Genomic DNA, 17682 nt, shown 5'->3' on the forward strand with positions numbered 1-17682 from the left:
GAATCTTAAAGTTAGGTAACATCAGTCATCCAACTTTGTTCTTCTTCAACATTGTATTGGCTATTCTGAGTGTTCACTTCTCCATATGAACTTTAGAATCAGTTTGTTGACATCCACAAAATAACTTGCTGATATTTTAATTGGGATTATGTTGAATCCATAAATATTGGGAAGAACCAACATTTTGACAATATTGAGCCTTCCTTTCCATGAACATGGAATAGCTCTTCATTTATTTAGTTATTCTTTGTTTTCATTCATTAGAGTTTTATAGTTTTTCTTATATAGATTTTGTACATATTTTATTAGATTTATACTTAAGTATTTAATTTCCTTAGGTATGACTATAAATAGTATTGCTTTTAATTTAAATTCCACATGTTCATTGTTGGTATATAGTGATCGACTTTTATATGTTAACATATATCCCACAGCCTGGCTGTAATTGCTTATTAACTGAAGGAGATTCTTTTTTTAGGTTGATTCAGGTTTTCTACATAGATGATCATGTCATCTGTGAACACCGACAGTTTTGTGTCTTCTTTCCTGATCTGTATTCCTTTTATTTCCTTTTTTTGCCTTAACAAGGACATCCAGTATGATACTGAAAAGGAGTGTTATGAGGGGACATCTTTGCCTTGTACCTGATCTTGGTGGGAAAGTGCTGAGTTTCCCACCATTAAGTATAACGTTAGCTCTCTGGTTTCTGTAGATAGTCTTTATCAAGTTGAGAAAGTTCCCCTCTGTTCCCATTTTTAATCATGAGAATTTTTTTTTTTATCATGAATGGGTCATTGTATATTTCTAAGGAGCTAATGCTCTATGTTTTTATGGAAGTAAAACCTAGTTTCATTTTAGTCTTCCTTATTCATTGATTATTCTTTTACCTTTAAACTTTTACCAATTGGTAATGTGTGTTTCTAGGCTCAGCTTGCCAATCGGAAACAAAAATTAGAGTCTGTGGAGCTGTCCAGCCAGTCTGAAATTCAGCACCTGAGCAGTAAGCTGGAGCGGGCCAACGACACTATTTGTGCCAATGAGTTGGAGATAGAGCGCCTCACCATGAGGGTCAATGACTTGGTTGGAACCAATATGGCTGTCATGCAAGAGCAGAGGCAGAAAGAAGAAAGGTTGAGGGAATCTGAAAAACTGTTAGAGGTATGCTTTTAAATTGTAATTTACTATAACTGAGGAAATGTGTGGATGTGTGTTTTAAAATAAACTAATTGACCTAGAACCAGATTTCAAAATCTGTGGTTTCTTCCCTGCTCTGTAACTGATAGATCTGATACTGATATTAATAACAGAATCTAATATTAATAACAGGCCTTATTAATCTTGTGCCTGTTATGTAGCTTATGGTCTGACTCCCTGGCTTCCTTTTCTTATAAAATAGAAAAATTGTAATAACATCTGACTTTTTTCTGAGTATTTTTACAGGTTCTGCAAGAAGAAAAGAGAGAATTGAAGGCAGCTCTTCAGACTCAAGAAAATTTCATTCATGAGGCAAGAATACAAAAGGAGAAGCTACAAGCAAAATTAAAGGCAACTGACAGTCAACACACAGTAGAGACCATAAGGTATATTTAATCTTAAGTGTGATTAGTCTTAGCCACATGGTGATTTGGCATTAAGTACCATTTTTAATATTGCATATTCATAATTTTGTGCTTGATCATATTATGGGTTTTCTTACTCAGTTTTAATTGCTGAGTTAAATTTTTATAGTGTTAGAAAATACTGTGTGATTTTTTTCTGCCTCCAGTTTGGGTCCCTAACCAGAAGACTGATGTATAGAAAGTTAGAAACCCCTTTGTCAATCTGTACCTTTGGTAAAACTCCAAATGTGAAAGGAATTGTAGTCCACGTCTCCTGGGAGGCCTCCCTTCCTTTGTAGACTAGGTCATGATGAATAGTTGCTTATCATCAGTATTATCAATAAGCCAGATATTGAGTTAGCCCTTTAAAAGAATTCCTATAACTAACTTTACTTCTGTGTATGAATTGTTGCTATGAGGTTTGTAGTGGAAAGTAGCAGAAGGAGCTTTCCTCCTTTTGCTTGATTTACGTCTGGTGCACATTTCTGCTCTTGCCAAAACTCTCTTGTAACTTTTCGGTTTCTTTGACTCAAGGTATCAAGTGTCAACAGGTGATTTTTGTCATTTTGTCTTTTTCCTTGAAAAACAGGCCACATCCCAGTTGAGAAAGGAGTAAACTGCTGCTGACTTGTTTGAAAAGCATTATGTCTCTGCCTCTTTACTCTCCTAGTGGCTTTTAAATGATTGTTTTGTTTTGTTTTTTGTTTTTGTAAGGCAAGAAACAAACAGAAGAGTTCAAAAGAGTTTGCCCCAAACAGTTGGGCAGTATGAACTGGTTCTGTGTTGGTTTTTGTTTGCAAAGATACAAGGCCCTTAACAGTCCTCCTGTGTCCTTCCATAGGTCACTGGAGGAGTCTCAGGCAGAAAGGAGGTATGCCTCTCAAGGGCAGGGGGACTTGGAGAACGTGCTCTCCCGACTGGACTTTACCCATGCCAGTGAAGAGCTTCTGCAGGCAGAGGTGACTCGTCTGGAAGGCAGGTAGATGATTATTACATTCATTTCAATAACGTTCAAGTTGTTAAACGTGATTTTTGATCATCATATTGATAAAGTAAGCTAATATAGTAAGTGAAAACGTAAGTTTTTCTCTCTAGCATCCACAAATGACCTTATTTCATTGAGAGTAAAGGAGAGCTTTAATCTCAGTGAAAGGAGAACTTCCACCCTTTTTACCACCAAATCTACCAGCCTGCCTGCATCTGTCTGTGCTTTTAATCTGTTACAGTGGATGAACTGATGGATGACATATCTGTGCTTCTAATACCCCACTTACGTACTGTTCCTACAGTTTTTCCTTTGTCTTTTGCTTCATCAAGTTCTTCCTCTCTGCTAAATCATTTCCACTGGTATAAAATATGTTTTAATATTCCTCTTCTTGGGGAAAAAAGTGAAAACCCTTCTTTAATTCAATATCCCTGTCAAGTTACCTCCATATTTCTCTGGTCTCCTTCAAGACTAAATTCTTCAAGAGTTGTCTGTATTGACTGTACTCTTTTTAATTTTCTCCTGTGTAGAAGTCCTTCAGTTAGGCTTTCCCTGCTACCCGCCACCTCACTGGAGCTGTTCTCGGTGGCACTGGACACTCCTTTCTTCTGTCCTGAAATGCTGTTGGTATTTCCTTGAGTGTTAATTGAATCCTGACTTATGCTACACCATGCCCAGCTCACTCGTATCACGGTATTTGTGAGTTTTTTCGTCATACCGCTAAACTTTTTGATTAGGAGGAGTTTGACATTTTGTTTTAAACATAAATCAAGATTATTTATACACTAACATTTTTCCATATATAAAAGATAAAAATATATAAACTATTAGTATTTAGATAAGCAAACAACCAAAAATTGCCATTTTACCCTTTTAATTTTATCTTTATCTTTAAATAATACTTTTTTTGTTCTATCTTTAAGTAATACATCTTTAATTTCTATTTTTGGAAATCACTAAGTTTTTTCTTTCTATATTAAATATATACATGCACACACACACAGTTTTTGCTTGATTTCTTTCTCATCTTGGAATAGTTAAGATATTCTTGGTCATCATTACTGAGGTATATATGCACACTTTAGACTGAATAAAATAAAGATTGGTATTCTTATTGGCATTAGAACTAATATTTACATTTTTTATCATAGGTTTTCCATTGATTGACTTCTTAGTGATCTTGTGTATGTGTTTTACTGTGCTCTCAGCAGGCTGTGAAGATTTGCCTCTTATTTCTGACTCACAGCGTGACCTGGGACACCTTAGTTTCCTTATGCCCCGATTTTCCTATCTGTGGATAGGACAAGATTATCTCTGATTTTTTTTCTCTCTCTACCTCAGTGTTTGACATTGTAATCACATACTAAGTACCAAATAAATGAGCATTCTAGGATTTTTAGAAATAGGTAAAAGAAATTGAAATGAATGGATACAAACACCAGTGTTCAGTAATAAAACAATGGCTTTAAAAATGATTTTTCTGTATCAAAAGGCAAATAGAGAAAGGAACCCTTTTAGACAGCTTGTTTGTGTTGCTCAATTAGAACAAAATATTGCCTAAACAGGAACTGGAGGAATTTAAGTGATTGTTTTTGAGTTGTTGAATTGCATAGATGGTATTTTCAAATGATAGCTTATCTGGTAAATTGTCTGTGTGGGTGAAGCAGTCTAGGTAGTTACTCAGCATTTATTGAACAGTCTGGAACTAAATGATGCAGAGCCTGAGGGGATGGTGCACAAGGTTAGAGGGAGGCAATAAATAAAAGACATTATATTAGTCATAGAATTTGTAGTTTGAGAGACATAATATACACATTAAAGGACCTAAGAGCAATTTAAAGTGAAAACTCTAGAAAATGTCTACATTCAAGCTCTGACAATTGAAAATAAATTGTATTTAAGGTGATTAGGGGATGGAGGGTCGGGATGGCTCTATCAGGTAAATGCTGACCTGATTCGAAAGGGTGTTGACCGTACATTGCCGGGTGGGAAGGGAAGGTGCTTTGTGGTCAAGGGGATGGTATGTGAGGGGACAAGAAGTCAAGCTTAGCAAGTGGCACACGGAAGACAGTAAAGCCTAGCAATTTAGAAGCAAAAAGACTATTAGTAGATACGAGCAGTGAGGTGAGAGAGGTATGGTGTCCCTGAGGTGCTTATATCTTACGAGGGATTGACTCTTAAGTAAGGGCGACAAGTTGGAAACTCTTGTTTGAAGATTGTTTTGGAGCTGTGTGTAGGATGGAACTGTAATTGAGTGTGGTGAATATTGAGATTATGATGGCAGCTCCTGTACAACTACAGAAAAAACATCACCCAAGTTGCTGTAATCTTTAGAATTTTGTAACCAGTTAAATTCTAAGCGGAGGGAAAGAATATAGGTAAACACAGAAATCAAACGTATCTCCCGAAGTGTGAATTGGATTTAGCTGCCGCTAGTGATAAGGAATTGGAAATGAGTTTTAATTTGGGCTAGGAGGTGATGTTTGAAATATTTCTTGGACATCAGGAGCATAAATTAGATAACTCGATTTGTGGGTTTGGGGGCTTATGTTTTGTTTTAAATATGTGATCTTATTTTTGTCATACAGCTTAGAATCTGTGAGTGCAACCTGTAAACAGCTGAGCCAAGAGCTAATGGAAAAATACGAAGAACTGAAGAAGATGGAAGTGCATAACAACGAGTACAGGGCCGAGATCAAGAAGGTAAAGATCGGCATGCCTGCGACTGCAAAGCCCCATGTGATCATGGGCTGGGCTGTGGGTTGGGAGGTTATAGGAGTTACTTTTAATGAGAGAAAAATGTGGTCCAGAGGCTATTTGATACTCGCCAGTAGAGAGTACCTGGAAGGGGCTCAGGAGATGTCTTTGTCATCCTCAGGGATGCCATGTGAGTATTAACAAGATAATTGAAGCCTTCCCCCTTTGAACTCTGCAGCTTTAAACATGCTTTGATGAAGTGTTCTAAAAGATACACACTTTCTTGCTTGCTTGAACGTATTATATGAACTGGCATTTAATATTTTCTTATTGACTGAAGGTGGTGATGGACGGGTGTTTTCTCTTCTGTCCTGTGGGTAGTTACGTCCTCACTGGCATTTGAAGTGTACAGAGTTTATCTCTATGTGAATGGGCCCTGGCTGTCCTGTTTGTTGACTTCGATTTTTTATTACTTTTTTGAGATTACTTTTAGTCTCTTTCTTCCTCTTGCCTTTCTGTTATCTTCTGTGGACCAGGAAACCATATAAGCAAAATCGTTAGATTTGCAACTGAAAAATAGAATGAAGATCATAGGTGCTGTCCTCTAAATAATGTGTGCTTGAACTTGACACTGGTTCTTAGCATTTGAGTAGCACATCGCTTCCTGTTTTTGAGATCTAATAAATAATTGCGGGCATAGCCACCTGACCTTCAGCACAGACACGCAACTTCATAAGTTGCTAAATTTCTGCAAATTTAATCAGGGAAAAACTTACGTCTTGAGGTAAGGTAAAAGTTACTTTATTATTTTAACTATTAGTATATTTTTCTCTCTACATGTTTTGTTTTATTTTTTCATGCTTTCTATTTGTAGTTGAAAGAACAGATTTTACAGGCTGAACAAAGTTACAGTTCTGTACTAGAAGGAATGAAGATGGAAATCTCACAGCTAACTCGGGAGCTGCATCAGCGGGATATCACTATTGCTTCCACCAAAAGTTCTTCCTCTGACATGGAAAAGCGCCTCAAAGCAGAGATACAGAAGGCAGAAGAAAAAGACGTAGAGCATAAGGTGAAATTTGAACAAAAACTTTCTTTACTTGCAGTTGGTTTTTGAAGATTCAATTTATTAAAGGTGTATTTCCATGGTATTTTTTTAAAGCATTTTTTTCTTCTTTTTTTTTTTTTTTTTTTTTTTTTGGTGTGAGAAGGTAATTAGGTTTACCTGTTTATTTATTTTTAGGGGAGGTACTGGGGATTGAACCCAGGACCTTGTGTATGCTAAGCATGCACTCTACCACTTGAGCTGTACCCTACCCTCCCCATAGTATTTAATTCAGTGGATTTTTGTTAGCCCTCTTCTTCAGGCTGAGGGTAGACTGATTAGCAGGCAGTCTAGTGCAGATGAGTGGGGAGGTGAGAGAAGATTCAGACAAGTAAAGAGGCCAGAATTCTGTGGTGTGTAGTGAGAGTGTGCCACATTCGCTGTGACACACAGAGTATAGGTGGAACGAGCGGCAAGGGATGAGACTGGAAAGCAGGGACTGGCACCTGAAGGGCCCTGCCTGCCCTGTGCAGGAGTTTTAGTGTTATCCTGAGGTCCGTGGACATTGGTGTTAAGCAGGAGTGAAAGGTCTCTGGTTGTCATCTGGAGAATAAGCAAGGAGGCAAAGAGACCTCTCAGATGCTATTACAGCAGTGAGATTGTGGCCTGAGCAGTGGGCAGGAGAGGTAAGGGAAATGAATTCTGAAGATATTTGGCTGGTAAGATCAACTACGCTTTGTATTTGATTGGACAGGGAGAGTGAGCTAGACAGAGTTAGGGAAAGATGTCACTCAGGATTCCAGCTTGGGCAACTGAATAGAAAGTGATGCTCTTTAGTGAAATAGAGAAAAGATAGGGAGCAGGTTTGGGGAGGATAATGAATTTGTATGAAAGGTACAAATAGGGAAGCTGGTGGAATGGACACTGGTTTGAAATAAAGGTGGGACTTTCATATGGAAATATCTAATAGTCAATTCCACAGAAGGCCTGGAGTTCAAGGTTAAAATCAAGGTAAGATGTTTAGCTGTGGAAGTCTTTGCATGAAATTGGCCTTTAAAACCCTGAGAGACTTAGAGGTTATAACAAGAAGGCGTAGTGTACGAAGAGGAGAGACTTGCACCAAACTTAGGAAACTACTTATTTACGGTAAAAAGGTGTTAGAGTGGAGCTAAAACAAAGTAGCAGGAAGGAAGGAAACCAGATAGTTTCACAAAGGAAGCAGAAGTCAAGGAAGGCAGGAATCTTTTCAAGTAGGAATGTCAAGGAGGAAAGCTAAAGAGAACGGGGACTGAAAATAAGTCATTATCTTGTGAAAGGAGTGCAGTCCACGTGGTGTTGGAGGTAGCAGCCAATAAGAGGAGGCTAACACAGGAGAGTGGTTAGGGGTTTACCCGTGCACTGATTCGTATTCTTAGAATTCTCTCAAATTGTATGCATATTTATTCATTTTGAAACATCTTTTCAAAAAATCTTAGGAAGTATTTGTACAGATGAATGAAGAATGTAACTTCACCTAATGAAAATTACATGTGGAAAAATTTTATAAGATGCTTTTGATTTATTTGTTATGTTTGGTTTTTTTTCTGCTTTTCTCAGGAGATTTTGGGTCAGCTGGAGTCACTCAAGTTAGAAAATCGTCATCTTTCTGAAATGGTGATGAAATTGGAGTTGGGTTTACATGAGGTACATAAATAGAAACTTAAGTTTTTCTACTATCCAGCCTTTAAAGAAATCACTCTGTAAATATTGATATTATAAAGAGAAAGTTGTGATCAAACTGGAATGATCCTTCTGTAGAAACTTTCTCAAATAAAAAGAAGTCAGGACAATGATAGAAGTGAGAAAAATATGACTCTCCACTCGAGCTATTGGAAGATTGTTTTTATATCATGTGTGTCGTTGAATATATGTCCAGTCTGTGTTCTTAACAGGGAGAATGTATACGAAGGGCCTAGAATAATGTCTGGCATTTAGTAATTACACAGTACATGTTAGATGCTGTTATTATTTTTATTGTCATTATTATTTTCACAATATCTTTTCATTATAAAGTATATCACCTTTTAAATAATTTGGTTTTCATTATATTTCTACAATGTACAATGTATTTAATCAAATATTCTGGAATCTTTTATCTTCAAAGTGTTTTAGTAGACAATGCAGTGGACACGAGGATGAATTAGATGCGATTCCTGCCTTTAGGAGACAGGGGAATCTAGTAGGGAGAATAGGATATGTAAACAAGCTTCTGTGAAACCAGAGAGAACTTGACTAGCTAACAGTGAGTTATAAACATTGTGGATGCTCTTTTAACTATTTTGTTATAAAATTCTTATAATTTGCAAAATAGCCCATCCATTCTGATGCATCTTTTCTTGATGTAGGTCAAATACCCAGAGATTATAGAAATTCTTTTTTTTTTCTGTATTTCCAGAGAATATGTGCCCCTAGAGATTCATAGTTACACAATGCCCTGTTTGCTCCTAAGCGGTTTTAGTTCCACACTCATAGATTATGGAGGCTGGGCTGGGAGAACGTGCAAAACACCACATAAATACTTTATTTCAGCTAAAAGGGGGGACTATTCTTACAGTCTTTTGAGAGGGTAAGATTCTCTTAGCATCATGAAACCATAAAGAATTTTACAAAATAAAAGTATAAATTTTCTGAATAACAAAAGACTCCATAAAGAAAAGACTACTAGACTAGAGGAAAATAATCTATTATCAAATAAATGATTAATATAAAATACTAATATAGGAGGATTTCCTATAAAGATAATTAAAAGATTGGAATCTAGTAGAAAATGGGCAAAGGACATAAATAGATAATTCATAAAAATAATGTAAAAATCCAGTAAACAAGAAAAGCTGTTCAATTCTCCCCAATAATCAAAATAAAATAAATAAATATTCTTTTGCTTACTGGCTTTTCAAGGATTTTTTTTAAAACTAATATCGCCAGTCTTGGCAAGGATATAGAACAGCAGGCTCTCCAGTGCTCTGTTGATGAGAAAGTGAATTGATACAGCTATTCTAGAGTGCAATTTAGCAGTATTCATTAAACTGGTAAATACATACAGCCTATAAAGTCCTGGGTCATGTGCATTTATGATTTTGATTGTCATTGCTGAATCGTTCTCCAGAAAGGTCATATCAGTTTGCATTCCCAAAGAACCCATCCTATAGGAGCAAATGCACAAAAATGGTCATTTCAATGTCTGCAATATCCAAAATTTTGAAATAAACTAAGTGTTAATCTGTAGAGAGATGGTTCATTGTGACTTTTCTATATACTGGAAAATATTACGCCATCATTTAAGGTGGCAGATGAACATATGCATCTAGTCTGGCTCCCTCCCCAAGCCCCTCTAAACCTATAATGAAAGGGCTTTTTTTTAAGCACAAAGAAGTGAGAGAGGAGAAAACAGCTAAACATTTTGTAAGGTGAAGATGAATGGATGGATGGGTAGATGGAAAATGACTTTATATGCCCTGATAAAGCCAATATGAAGCTAGTGGTGAAGAAAACCAAGAAGCAACCTGATTTACACCATGGAATCTTAAAAAGACTCAGGATTTGGCAGTACTTGATTGAGAGACTTATACAGTGATTACTCATTCATATTTTAAGAGTTGGGAACTCTCAGGGGGTGGTTAAGCCAGACTATGACCAGAGATTCTGTTCAGCTTAATTTCTCCTGAAACCTGTATCTAACTGTCGTGGTACTGTCCTTTCTTACCACAACCAGGTGTGTACTTGTTGTGCACAGTAGGACCTTGTTGTTCATCTATTTTATACATAGTAGTTAGCCTATAAATCCCTAAAAATCCCAAACCCCCAGTTTATCCCTCCTTCCCACCCCTTTCCCCTCTGGTAACCATAAGTTTGTTTTCTATGTCATAAGTCTGTTTCTATTTTGTAAATAAGTTCATTTGGGTCTTTTTTTTTTTAAGATTCCACATATAAGTGATATCATATGGTATGTTTCTTTGTCTTTCTGTCTTACTTCACTTAGAATGACAATCTCCAGGTCCATCTATGTTTCTGCAAATAGCATTATTTTATTCTTTTTTATGGCTGAGTAGTATTCCATTGTATAAATATACCACAACTTCTTTATGCATTCATCTGTCGATGGACATTTATGTTGTTTCCATGTCTTGGCTGTTGTAGATAGTGCTGCTATGAACATTGGGGTTCATGTATCTTTTTGAATTAGAGTTCCCTCCAGATATATGCCTGGGAGCAGGATTGCTGGATCATATGGTAAGGCTATTTTTAGTTTTTGAGGAATCTCTATACTGTTTTACATAGTGGCTGCACCAAACTACATTCCCACCAACAGTGTAGGAGGGTTCTCTTTTCTCCACAGCCTCTCCAGCATTTGTTGTTTGTGGACTTTTTAATGATGGCCATTCTAGTGGTGTGGGGTAATACTTCATTGTAGTTTTCATTTGCATATCTCTGATAATTAGTGACACTGAGCATTTTTCATGTGCCTGTTGGCCATTTGTATGTCTTCACTGGAGAATTGTTTGTTTAGGTCTTCTGCCCTTTTTTGGATTGGGTTGTTTGCTTGCTGTTGTTGAGTTGTATGAGCTGTTTATATATTCTGGAAATTAAGCCCTTGTCAATCACATCATTTGCAAATATTTTCTCCCATTCTGTAGATTGTCTTTTTGTTTTGTTTATGGTTTCCTTTGCTGTGCAAAAGCTTATAAATTTAATTAGGTCTCATTTGTTTATTTTTGCTTTTACTTCTATGGCCTTGGTAGACTGCCCTAGGAGAACATTGCTACAATTTATATTAGAGAATGTTTTGCCTATATTCTCTTCTAGTTTGATAGTGTCTTGTCTTATGTTTAAGTCTTTAAGCCATTCTGAGTTTATTTTTGTGTATGGTGTGAGGGAGTATATTGATTTACATGCGGCTGTCCAGTTTTCCCAACACCACTTGCTGAGGAGACTGTCTTTTCTCCATTGTATTATTCTTGCCTCCTTTGTTGAAGATTAATTAGCCATAGGTCTTTGGGTTTATTTCTGGGCTCTCTGTTCTGTTCCAGTGATCTGTATGTCTGTTTTTGTGCCAGTACCACACTGTTTTGATTACTATAGCTGTATAGTATTGTCTGAAGTCTGGGAGAGTTATTCCTCCAGCTTTGTTCTTTTTCTTCAGTATTGCTTTGGTGATTCTAGGTCTTCTGTGATTCAATATAAGTTTTAGGATTATTTGTTCTAGTTCTGTGAAAAATGTCCTGGGTAATTTGATAGGGATTGCATTAACTCTGTCGATTGCTTTCAGTAGTATGGCCATTTTAACAATATTAATTCTAACAATCCAAGACCATGGGATGTCTTTCCATTTCTTTAAATCATCTTTAATTTGCTTAATCAGTGTTTTATACTTCTCTGCATATAAGTCTTTCACCTCCTTGGTCAGGTTTATTCCTAAATTTTGGAGGTTTTTTTGATGTGATTTTAAAAGGTTTTTTTTTTTTTTTTTTTTTTTTTTTACTTTTCCTTTTCTGATATTTTGTTAGTATAAAGAAATGCAAGATTTCTTTATGTTAGTCTTGTATCCTACTACCTTGCCAAATTCTTTTATCAGCTCTGGTAGTTTTTGTGTGGAGTCTTTAGGATTTTCTATATATAGTATGTCACCTGCATATAGTGACAATTTTACCTCTTCTCTTACAATGCGGATCCCTTTCATTTCTTTTTCTTGTCTAATTGCTGTGGCTAGGAATTCCAATACTATGTTGAGTAGAAGTGATGAGAGTGGGTATCCTTGTCTTGTTCCAGATTTTAGGGGGAAAGCTTGCAACTTTTCACTATTGAGTATTATGCTGGCTGTGGGTTTGTCATAAATAGCTTTTATTATGTTGAGATATGTTCCCTCTATACCCACTTTGGTAAAAGTTTTTATCATAAATGGGTGTTGAATTTTATCAAAAGCTTTTTCTGCATCTATTGAGATAGTCATGTGGGGTTTTTTGTCCTTTCTTTTGTTGATGTGGTATGTCACATTGATTGATTTGTGTATGTTGAACCATCCTTGTGTCCCTGGGATGAATCCAACTTGATTGTAATGTATGATCTTTTTTTATGTGTTGTTGGATTCTGTTTGCTAATATTTTGTTGAAAATTTTTGCATCTGTATCCATCAAATATACTGGTCTGTAATTTTCTTTTTTGGTAGTGTCTTTCTAGGGAGTTATTTATTTAAAAGTTGTCCCTGCCAGCCAGAATTCCTTTTCAGAGCCTTCTGTTCAAATTTCTTTCTTTTATATAGGTCTCTTGATTTTCTTCCACAGGTATTCTGGGGCTATTCAATTTCTCTTTCTTTTTAATTGGTAGCTTTTTTTAAACTAAAATATAGTTGTATAATTATATAGTATAGTTACACTGTTATATTAACATATACAACATAGTGATTCAATATTTTTATAGATTATACTCCATTTAAAGCTGTTATAAAATAATGGTTATATTCCCTGTGCTGTACAGTTTATCTTTGTAAATTAATTATTTTATACATAGTAGTTTGTCCCTCTTAATCCCCTACTGCTGTCTTGCCCCTCCCCTTTCCCTCTCCCTACTGGTAACCACTAGCTTGTTCTCTATATTTGTGAATCTGTTTCTGTTATATGCATTCATTTGTTTTATTTTTTAGATTCCACATATAAGTGCAGTATTTGTCTTTCTCTGACTTATTTCTCTAAGCGCAGCCTCTTCTTTCTTGGAGAAGCCATGGCTGCTATTTTCTTTCTTTCCCCTGTTTCTGATTCTTACCTGTAGCTTTCTTCTGTCCTGGTTCCAGCCTTTCTTCAGCTCCTTGGATATTCCTTGGCACATCAGGGAAGTCCATTGTGCTCCTCACTTTCTACCCTCATTTACATACGAAACAGAAACTTTTTCCTCTTTTAGGGGGCCAGAACCAAATCTTCACTCTTTCTTAAGTATAGCAATAGATTAACTAGTTACAACTAAAAACAAAACAAAACAAAACATAACAAAAAACCCCATAATTTTCCACAAGCAGTATCCCAGATCACAAGTATTTTTTTCCCTTAATCCAGGGCCTCGTGCACACTAAGCACGTGCTCTACCACTGAGCTGTATCCCCACCCCACAAGTATTCTTATACAAAGGAAGTGACGCTAGTATTCTTTTTTTATTAGGCAAAAGAGATTTCACTAGCAGACCTCCAGGAGAATTATATTGAGGCATTAAATAAATTAGTGTCTGAAAATCAACAACTACAGAAAGATTTGATGGATACCAGAACCCAGCTGGAGATTTCTACTCAGATGTGCAAAAAAAACTGTGACAGGATCTTTAAACCAACACACAGCAGAGTACCTGAGTTCAAGAATATGGAGTTCAAGTAAAATTTCTTCATAGTTTATTTAAAATGTGTATCTTTAGAATGTAATTCTCATTTCTTTGAGAGTAGTTTCCAATTTACAGAAATTAAATCTTTAAAAAAAATTTAATTAGCAACAACTGTTTTTTATAGCAGTATGTTTTATTTATTCTTTTTTTTTAAATTTTTTATGGAAGTACTGAGGATTGAACCCAGGACCTCATGCATCTTAAGCATGTGCTTTACCACTGAGCCATACCCACACCCCCAGAAATTAAATCTTCATCAAAGGACTCTGTGTTTAATTCTAAAGTACTGTGTGCACAAGTAAAGCTACTAATAGGTTAAAAAATGCAGGGGGTTATGTAGCACTTTCCTTCAGGCTTCAGTGTCAGACCAATGGTGGTAGGTATAAACAGCAACCTTATTCCCCTGAGCCTTTTCATGCTGCCTCCCACCTCCCCAACCCCACTTACCCCATAAGAAATAAAGTTGGCTTTTAATAACATGTTTCTTTTGTAATTTTGGGATAGTGATAGGGAGTCAGCATTTAGCGAAAAACTACCTGGCTTCAGCTCTTACTGTATGGCTTACATGTTTTGCTACCAACAGCCTTTGCTGACACCCTCACCCCACTCCCACCTCCACCCCCAGATGAGGATGGGTGCCTTCACTGTGCACAGTGCTTCCCTCTATCCTAGCACCGGCCACACTGGCCGCTTCCTTGTCTTCCTTGCTATATGTAAGTGTGTGCAGGGGCCTGCCAGTGAGGGTTGGATATTTGGGGCCCCAAGGCTGGAAAGGACACCTGGTCTACATGGGCTGCTTATTTTGTAAATTCCAGCCTTTCTAGTAGCCTGGTCCTGTATTTTTAAGTTAAAGTCCTATAACATGTCTGTTTTGAAAGAGGAAAGTTGCTACAATGTTTATTTGTTTTATTTTCTAATCTGCTACCCAGGCCAGCCCATGGCCAGCACAGGCATGATGGGATAAAGACTGAGCACTACAAAGCAGGTCTTCATTCTCCGCGAGGACGAGCGTCGGATAGTGTAGGGCCCACAGCCACGGGCCTCAGCTCCCCGAGTCATGAGATCAGCCCTTGCTGCTCCACCATCTCTTTGCCTTCTAACTTTCTGTGTAAAACTCACTCTGTGCCTTCAGTGCTAGATACAAATGAAACCAATTTTTCTGACTCTGTCTCCGAGAGTATAAATGACCAAGAAGACTTTGTCTCTTCGGTATGGAAACTTTCTGATCTTACTAGTTTATTTAGTTTGATTTTATTTTTTATTTTAAGGCAGAGAACCGTGGAGTTTCTTTCCCTTCTTTTTACTGGTTCTCTATCTTAAGTACCCTTTGTTATTCTCATGTATTTCTGTCTTACGGTTTTGCTCATGAAGACAGTCAGCCACAACTACTTTTCAAAATGCATCTTATGAAATATAAATGATAGGTATTCATTTCTTTTTAGCCCAAATTGGAAATTCCCTTCCTGCCTTTTTCAGAGAGGATCAATTTTGTATTGGAATGATTGGCTCAAAGAGTATCTCTGCCTGCCAAAACAGTCCTGAGGCATAGACAGTGAGGAGGGAAAAAGGAACTGTGGGAAGGCGGTGGGTGGAGGCGGAGGAAGGAATTGCATCCAATGTGTCTAGAAAACAGACTGGGTGCCACACGGAGGCAGGGGCTGCCCCTCGACACGGGGCGGTGCTGGCCGCCTGGCCGTTCCTGCAGCTGCTGAGAGGACTCCACTCCGTCGTCTTGTGTGCCTTCTGTGCTGAAGGGCTCGCCTCTGGCCATGCCTTCCCATCACCCTCCCGTGGTCCTGTACCTGTGGAAAGTTCAGTATTTTTGACTTTTTAGTGTGCCAGCTAGTCCATGGGAAGGTTTTCTTTTAGTTTAGTTGTCAAAATAAATTTTGAAAACCAAAACATTCCTGACAACTAACTTTCTTCCTAAGTTTGTCTGCAAAACTTACTTGGCACTAAAACCTGACCTGGCCTGAACTGAAATGATGTGATAATATGTACAGACTTTATTTATCCCACTTAGCATCTTACTTTGAAATATCAATGTGTTTGATTATGGAGAGTTACCACAGACTCCACCAGGGCAGCACACATGCTAGTGCTCACAAGTCACGGCTTCTGTGTTCGCACATTTGCCCTCTCCCTGAGTGGTTTGTAGCCCCTGATCAGCACTCATCAGCACTTCCAGTCATTCATGGACACGTACAGAGCCGCAGCACATTTGAGTCCCTGGGCTCACGTGTCCAGCTGAGGTTGTCCAAGGTGGCGCTCTTGTTTCCGCCTTTGTATTGAGGTGCCCAGAGGATGGTGCCGCTGGTGGCAACGCAGGGTTGTGCAAGGAGCTCAGACACGGGGGCTGAACAGGGTTTGAACCCCAACTCTGGCCCTCTAGTGGGGTGGCCTCAGGCAGGTCACTAAATTCTCTGAGCCTTGTTTTCTCTTTTGTAAAAAAAGGAAAATAGAATCTACTGGGGTGAGTTTGTAGGATTTAGGATTAAAATCTATGTGAAGTGTATGTGTGTGTGTGTATTTTTCCCATAAGAGCAAAAATAACTACTGTAATTGAGGATCAACTGAACATGGTACACGTGACCTTTCCAAAATCTGAATTCTGAAACCAAAAGTCTCACGTAAGGGACTGTGGACTGAAATTTTGGAGGAGGGAAACTACTGATTTAACTGGTATCTAATTTATTATAGTAGATCTCCTGTGCTGTAAAATGAAAGTAACATTCAGCTTTTAAAAATGAGTTTGAAGTAACAGGCATTAAATTTATCTATTCTGGGGTATAGAAGGATGTCCAAGTCTAACCCGAGAGAGTCTTCAGACCAGTAACTAGCGTCTCACAGCTGCATGGCACTTTACACTTGCGCAGCTTGTGTCAGGAAGGAGGAAGAGACCTGTGTTAATTCTCACAGAGTGTTTTTTAAACTGCTCATCATAGGATAGAAACAGATACCTCTTCAGAGGAAAGTATTTTTTAAAAATCACCTTTTAATATTGCTAGTTAGAAAACACCATGAACAATGTGTCTTAGAAACATACTGCTCAACTTACATATGTCCAAATGTGCTTCTCTTCCAGTGTCCCTTGGCCCTGTCTCCTCTTGGTTCAATAGCGACAAGGTTTTTGGAAGAGGAGGAGCTGAGGTCTCACCACATTCTAGAGCGCCTGGATGCCCACATTGAAGAACTGAAAAGAGAGAGTGAAAAGACCGTGAAACAATTCACAGCCCTAAAGTAGCCTCTTAAAAAAATCACAAACTTGGAAATAAAAATAAACACCGAAGAGTTCCCGTCCTCATGAAGTAGCGGCGCTTTAGAAGCAGGAACATGTGAAAATCATAAAGGTGGGACAGCTAAGGCGGCTGGGGTGGGTCTGAGAAGCTGGACTCAGCTCCAGGCTGTTTTCACTGCTCTGGTTTGTTTGAAGGACTTTTTCCAGCAATGACTTGTAAATAAACTGCTTTGCTAGCCTTTTTTCTCATATTAGTATTTATTATCATAAAATGATACTTTCTCTTGCTGACTTAAATGTGAATATAGACTAATTAAAATAAAAATTTTATGATACATGTTGAAAATAAAGTACCCATGGGAACTTCCTTTGAGGCCAGTATATGTAGTGCAAGTGTGGATTTCAGAGGCAGTGACCCAGGTTGGTTTACTGGTTCTGCTACCCATGAGCCAGTTGGGCGGTAGGATGTGCACGGCTGGCCTGGGAGCTTTGACAGGAAGCCTCTTCCTCAAAACATGAGTGTAAGAGATGGGGAGGGGGCACGCCTGGGGGATGCTCAGTGGGCATCTACATTTTCTGCTTTCCCGAGGAGAGGTTTAAGGGGAGACAAAGATCTCAAGGTGCGGGAGGCATTTGAAACCATGGAGAGTTGATCAGAACAGGACACCAGCATATGAGCATCACAGGATTCGATCCAGCGGAGGAGCTGGGATGTGCGCAG

General features: G+C 37.9%; 1 protein-coding gene and 1 non-coding gene across 9 annotated transcripts in view; one reads left to right on the plus strand and one right to left on the minus strand.

Annotated features, from left to right (window-relative positions):
- Positions 1–17324, plus strand: part of CEP63 (centrosomal protein 63) — a 64903-nt gene extending 47579 nt beyond the window's left edge. For 5 of the 8 annotated variants that reach the window (XM_031438682.2, XM_031438740.2, XM_031438903.2 and 2 more), the window contains 9 exons: positions 925–1158; positions 1441–1580; positions 2440–2577; positions 5172–5286; positions 6155–6352; positions 7922–8008; positions 13510–13715; positions 14653–14932; positions 16809–17324. In XM_031438682.2, the coding sequence (XP_031294542.1) occupies positions 925–1158; positions 1441–1580; positions 2440–2577; positions 5172–5286; positions 6155–6352; positions 7922–8008; positions 13510–13715; positions 14653–14932; positions 16809–16967 (1557 nt within the window). In that variant the 3' untranslated portion in view covers positions 16968–17324. The remainder of the gene's footprint in view (positions 1–924; positions 1159–1440; positions 1581–2439; positions 2578–5171; positions 5287–6154; positions 6353–7921; positions 8009–13509; positions 13716–14652; positions 14933–16808) is intronic. The other 3 variants (XM_031439016.2, XM_064491360.1, XM_031438952.2) reach the window with 2 other exon arrangements.
- On the minus strand, positions 13886–13957 carry TRNAL-AAG (transfer RNA leucine (anticodon AAG)). The gene has a single exon. It is a non-coding gene; the product is annotated as a tRNA-Leu (tRNA).
- Positions 17325–17682: the final 358 nt, after the last annotated feature.

This window comes from Camelus dromedarius, chromosome 2 (assembly GCF_036321535.1).
Source record: "Camelus dromedarius isolate mCamDro1 chromosome 2, mCamDro1.pat, whole genome shotgun sequence".
In the NCBI taxonomy this organism is placed as follows: Eukaryota; Metazoa; Chordata; class Mammalia; order Artiodactyla; family Camelidae; genus Camelus; species Camelus dromedarius.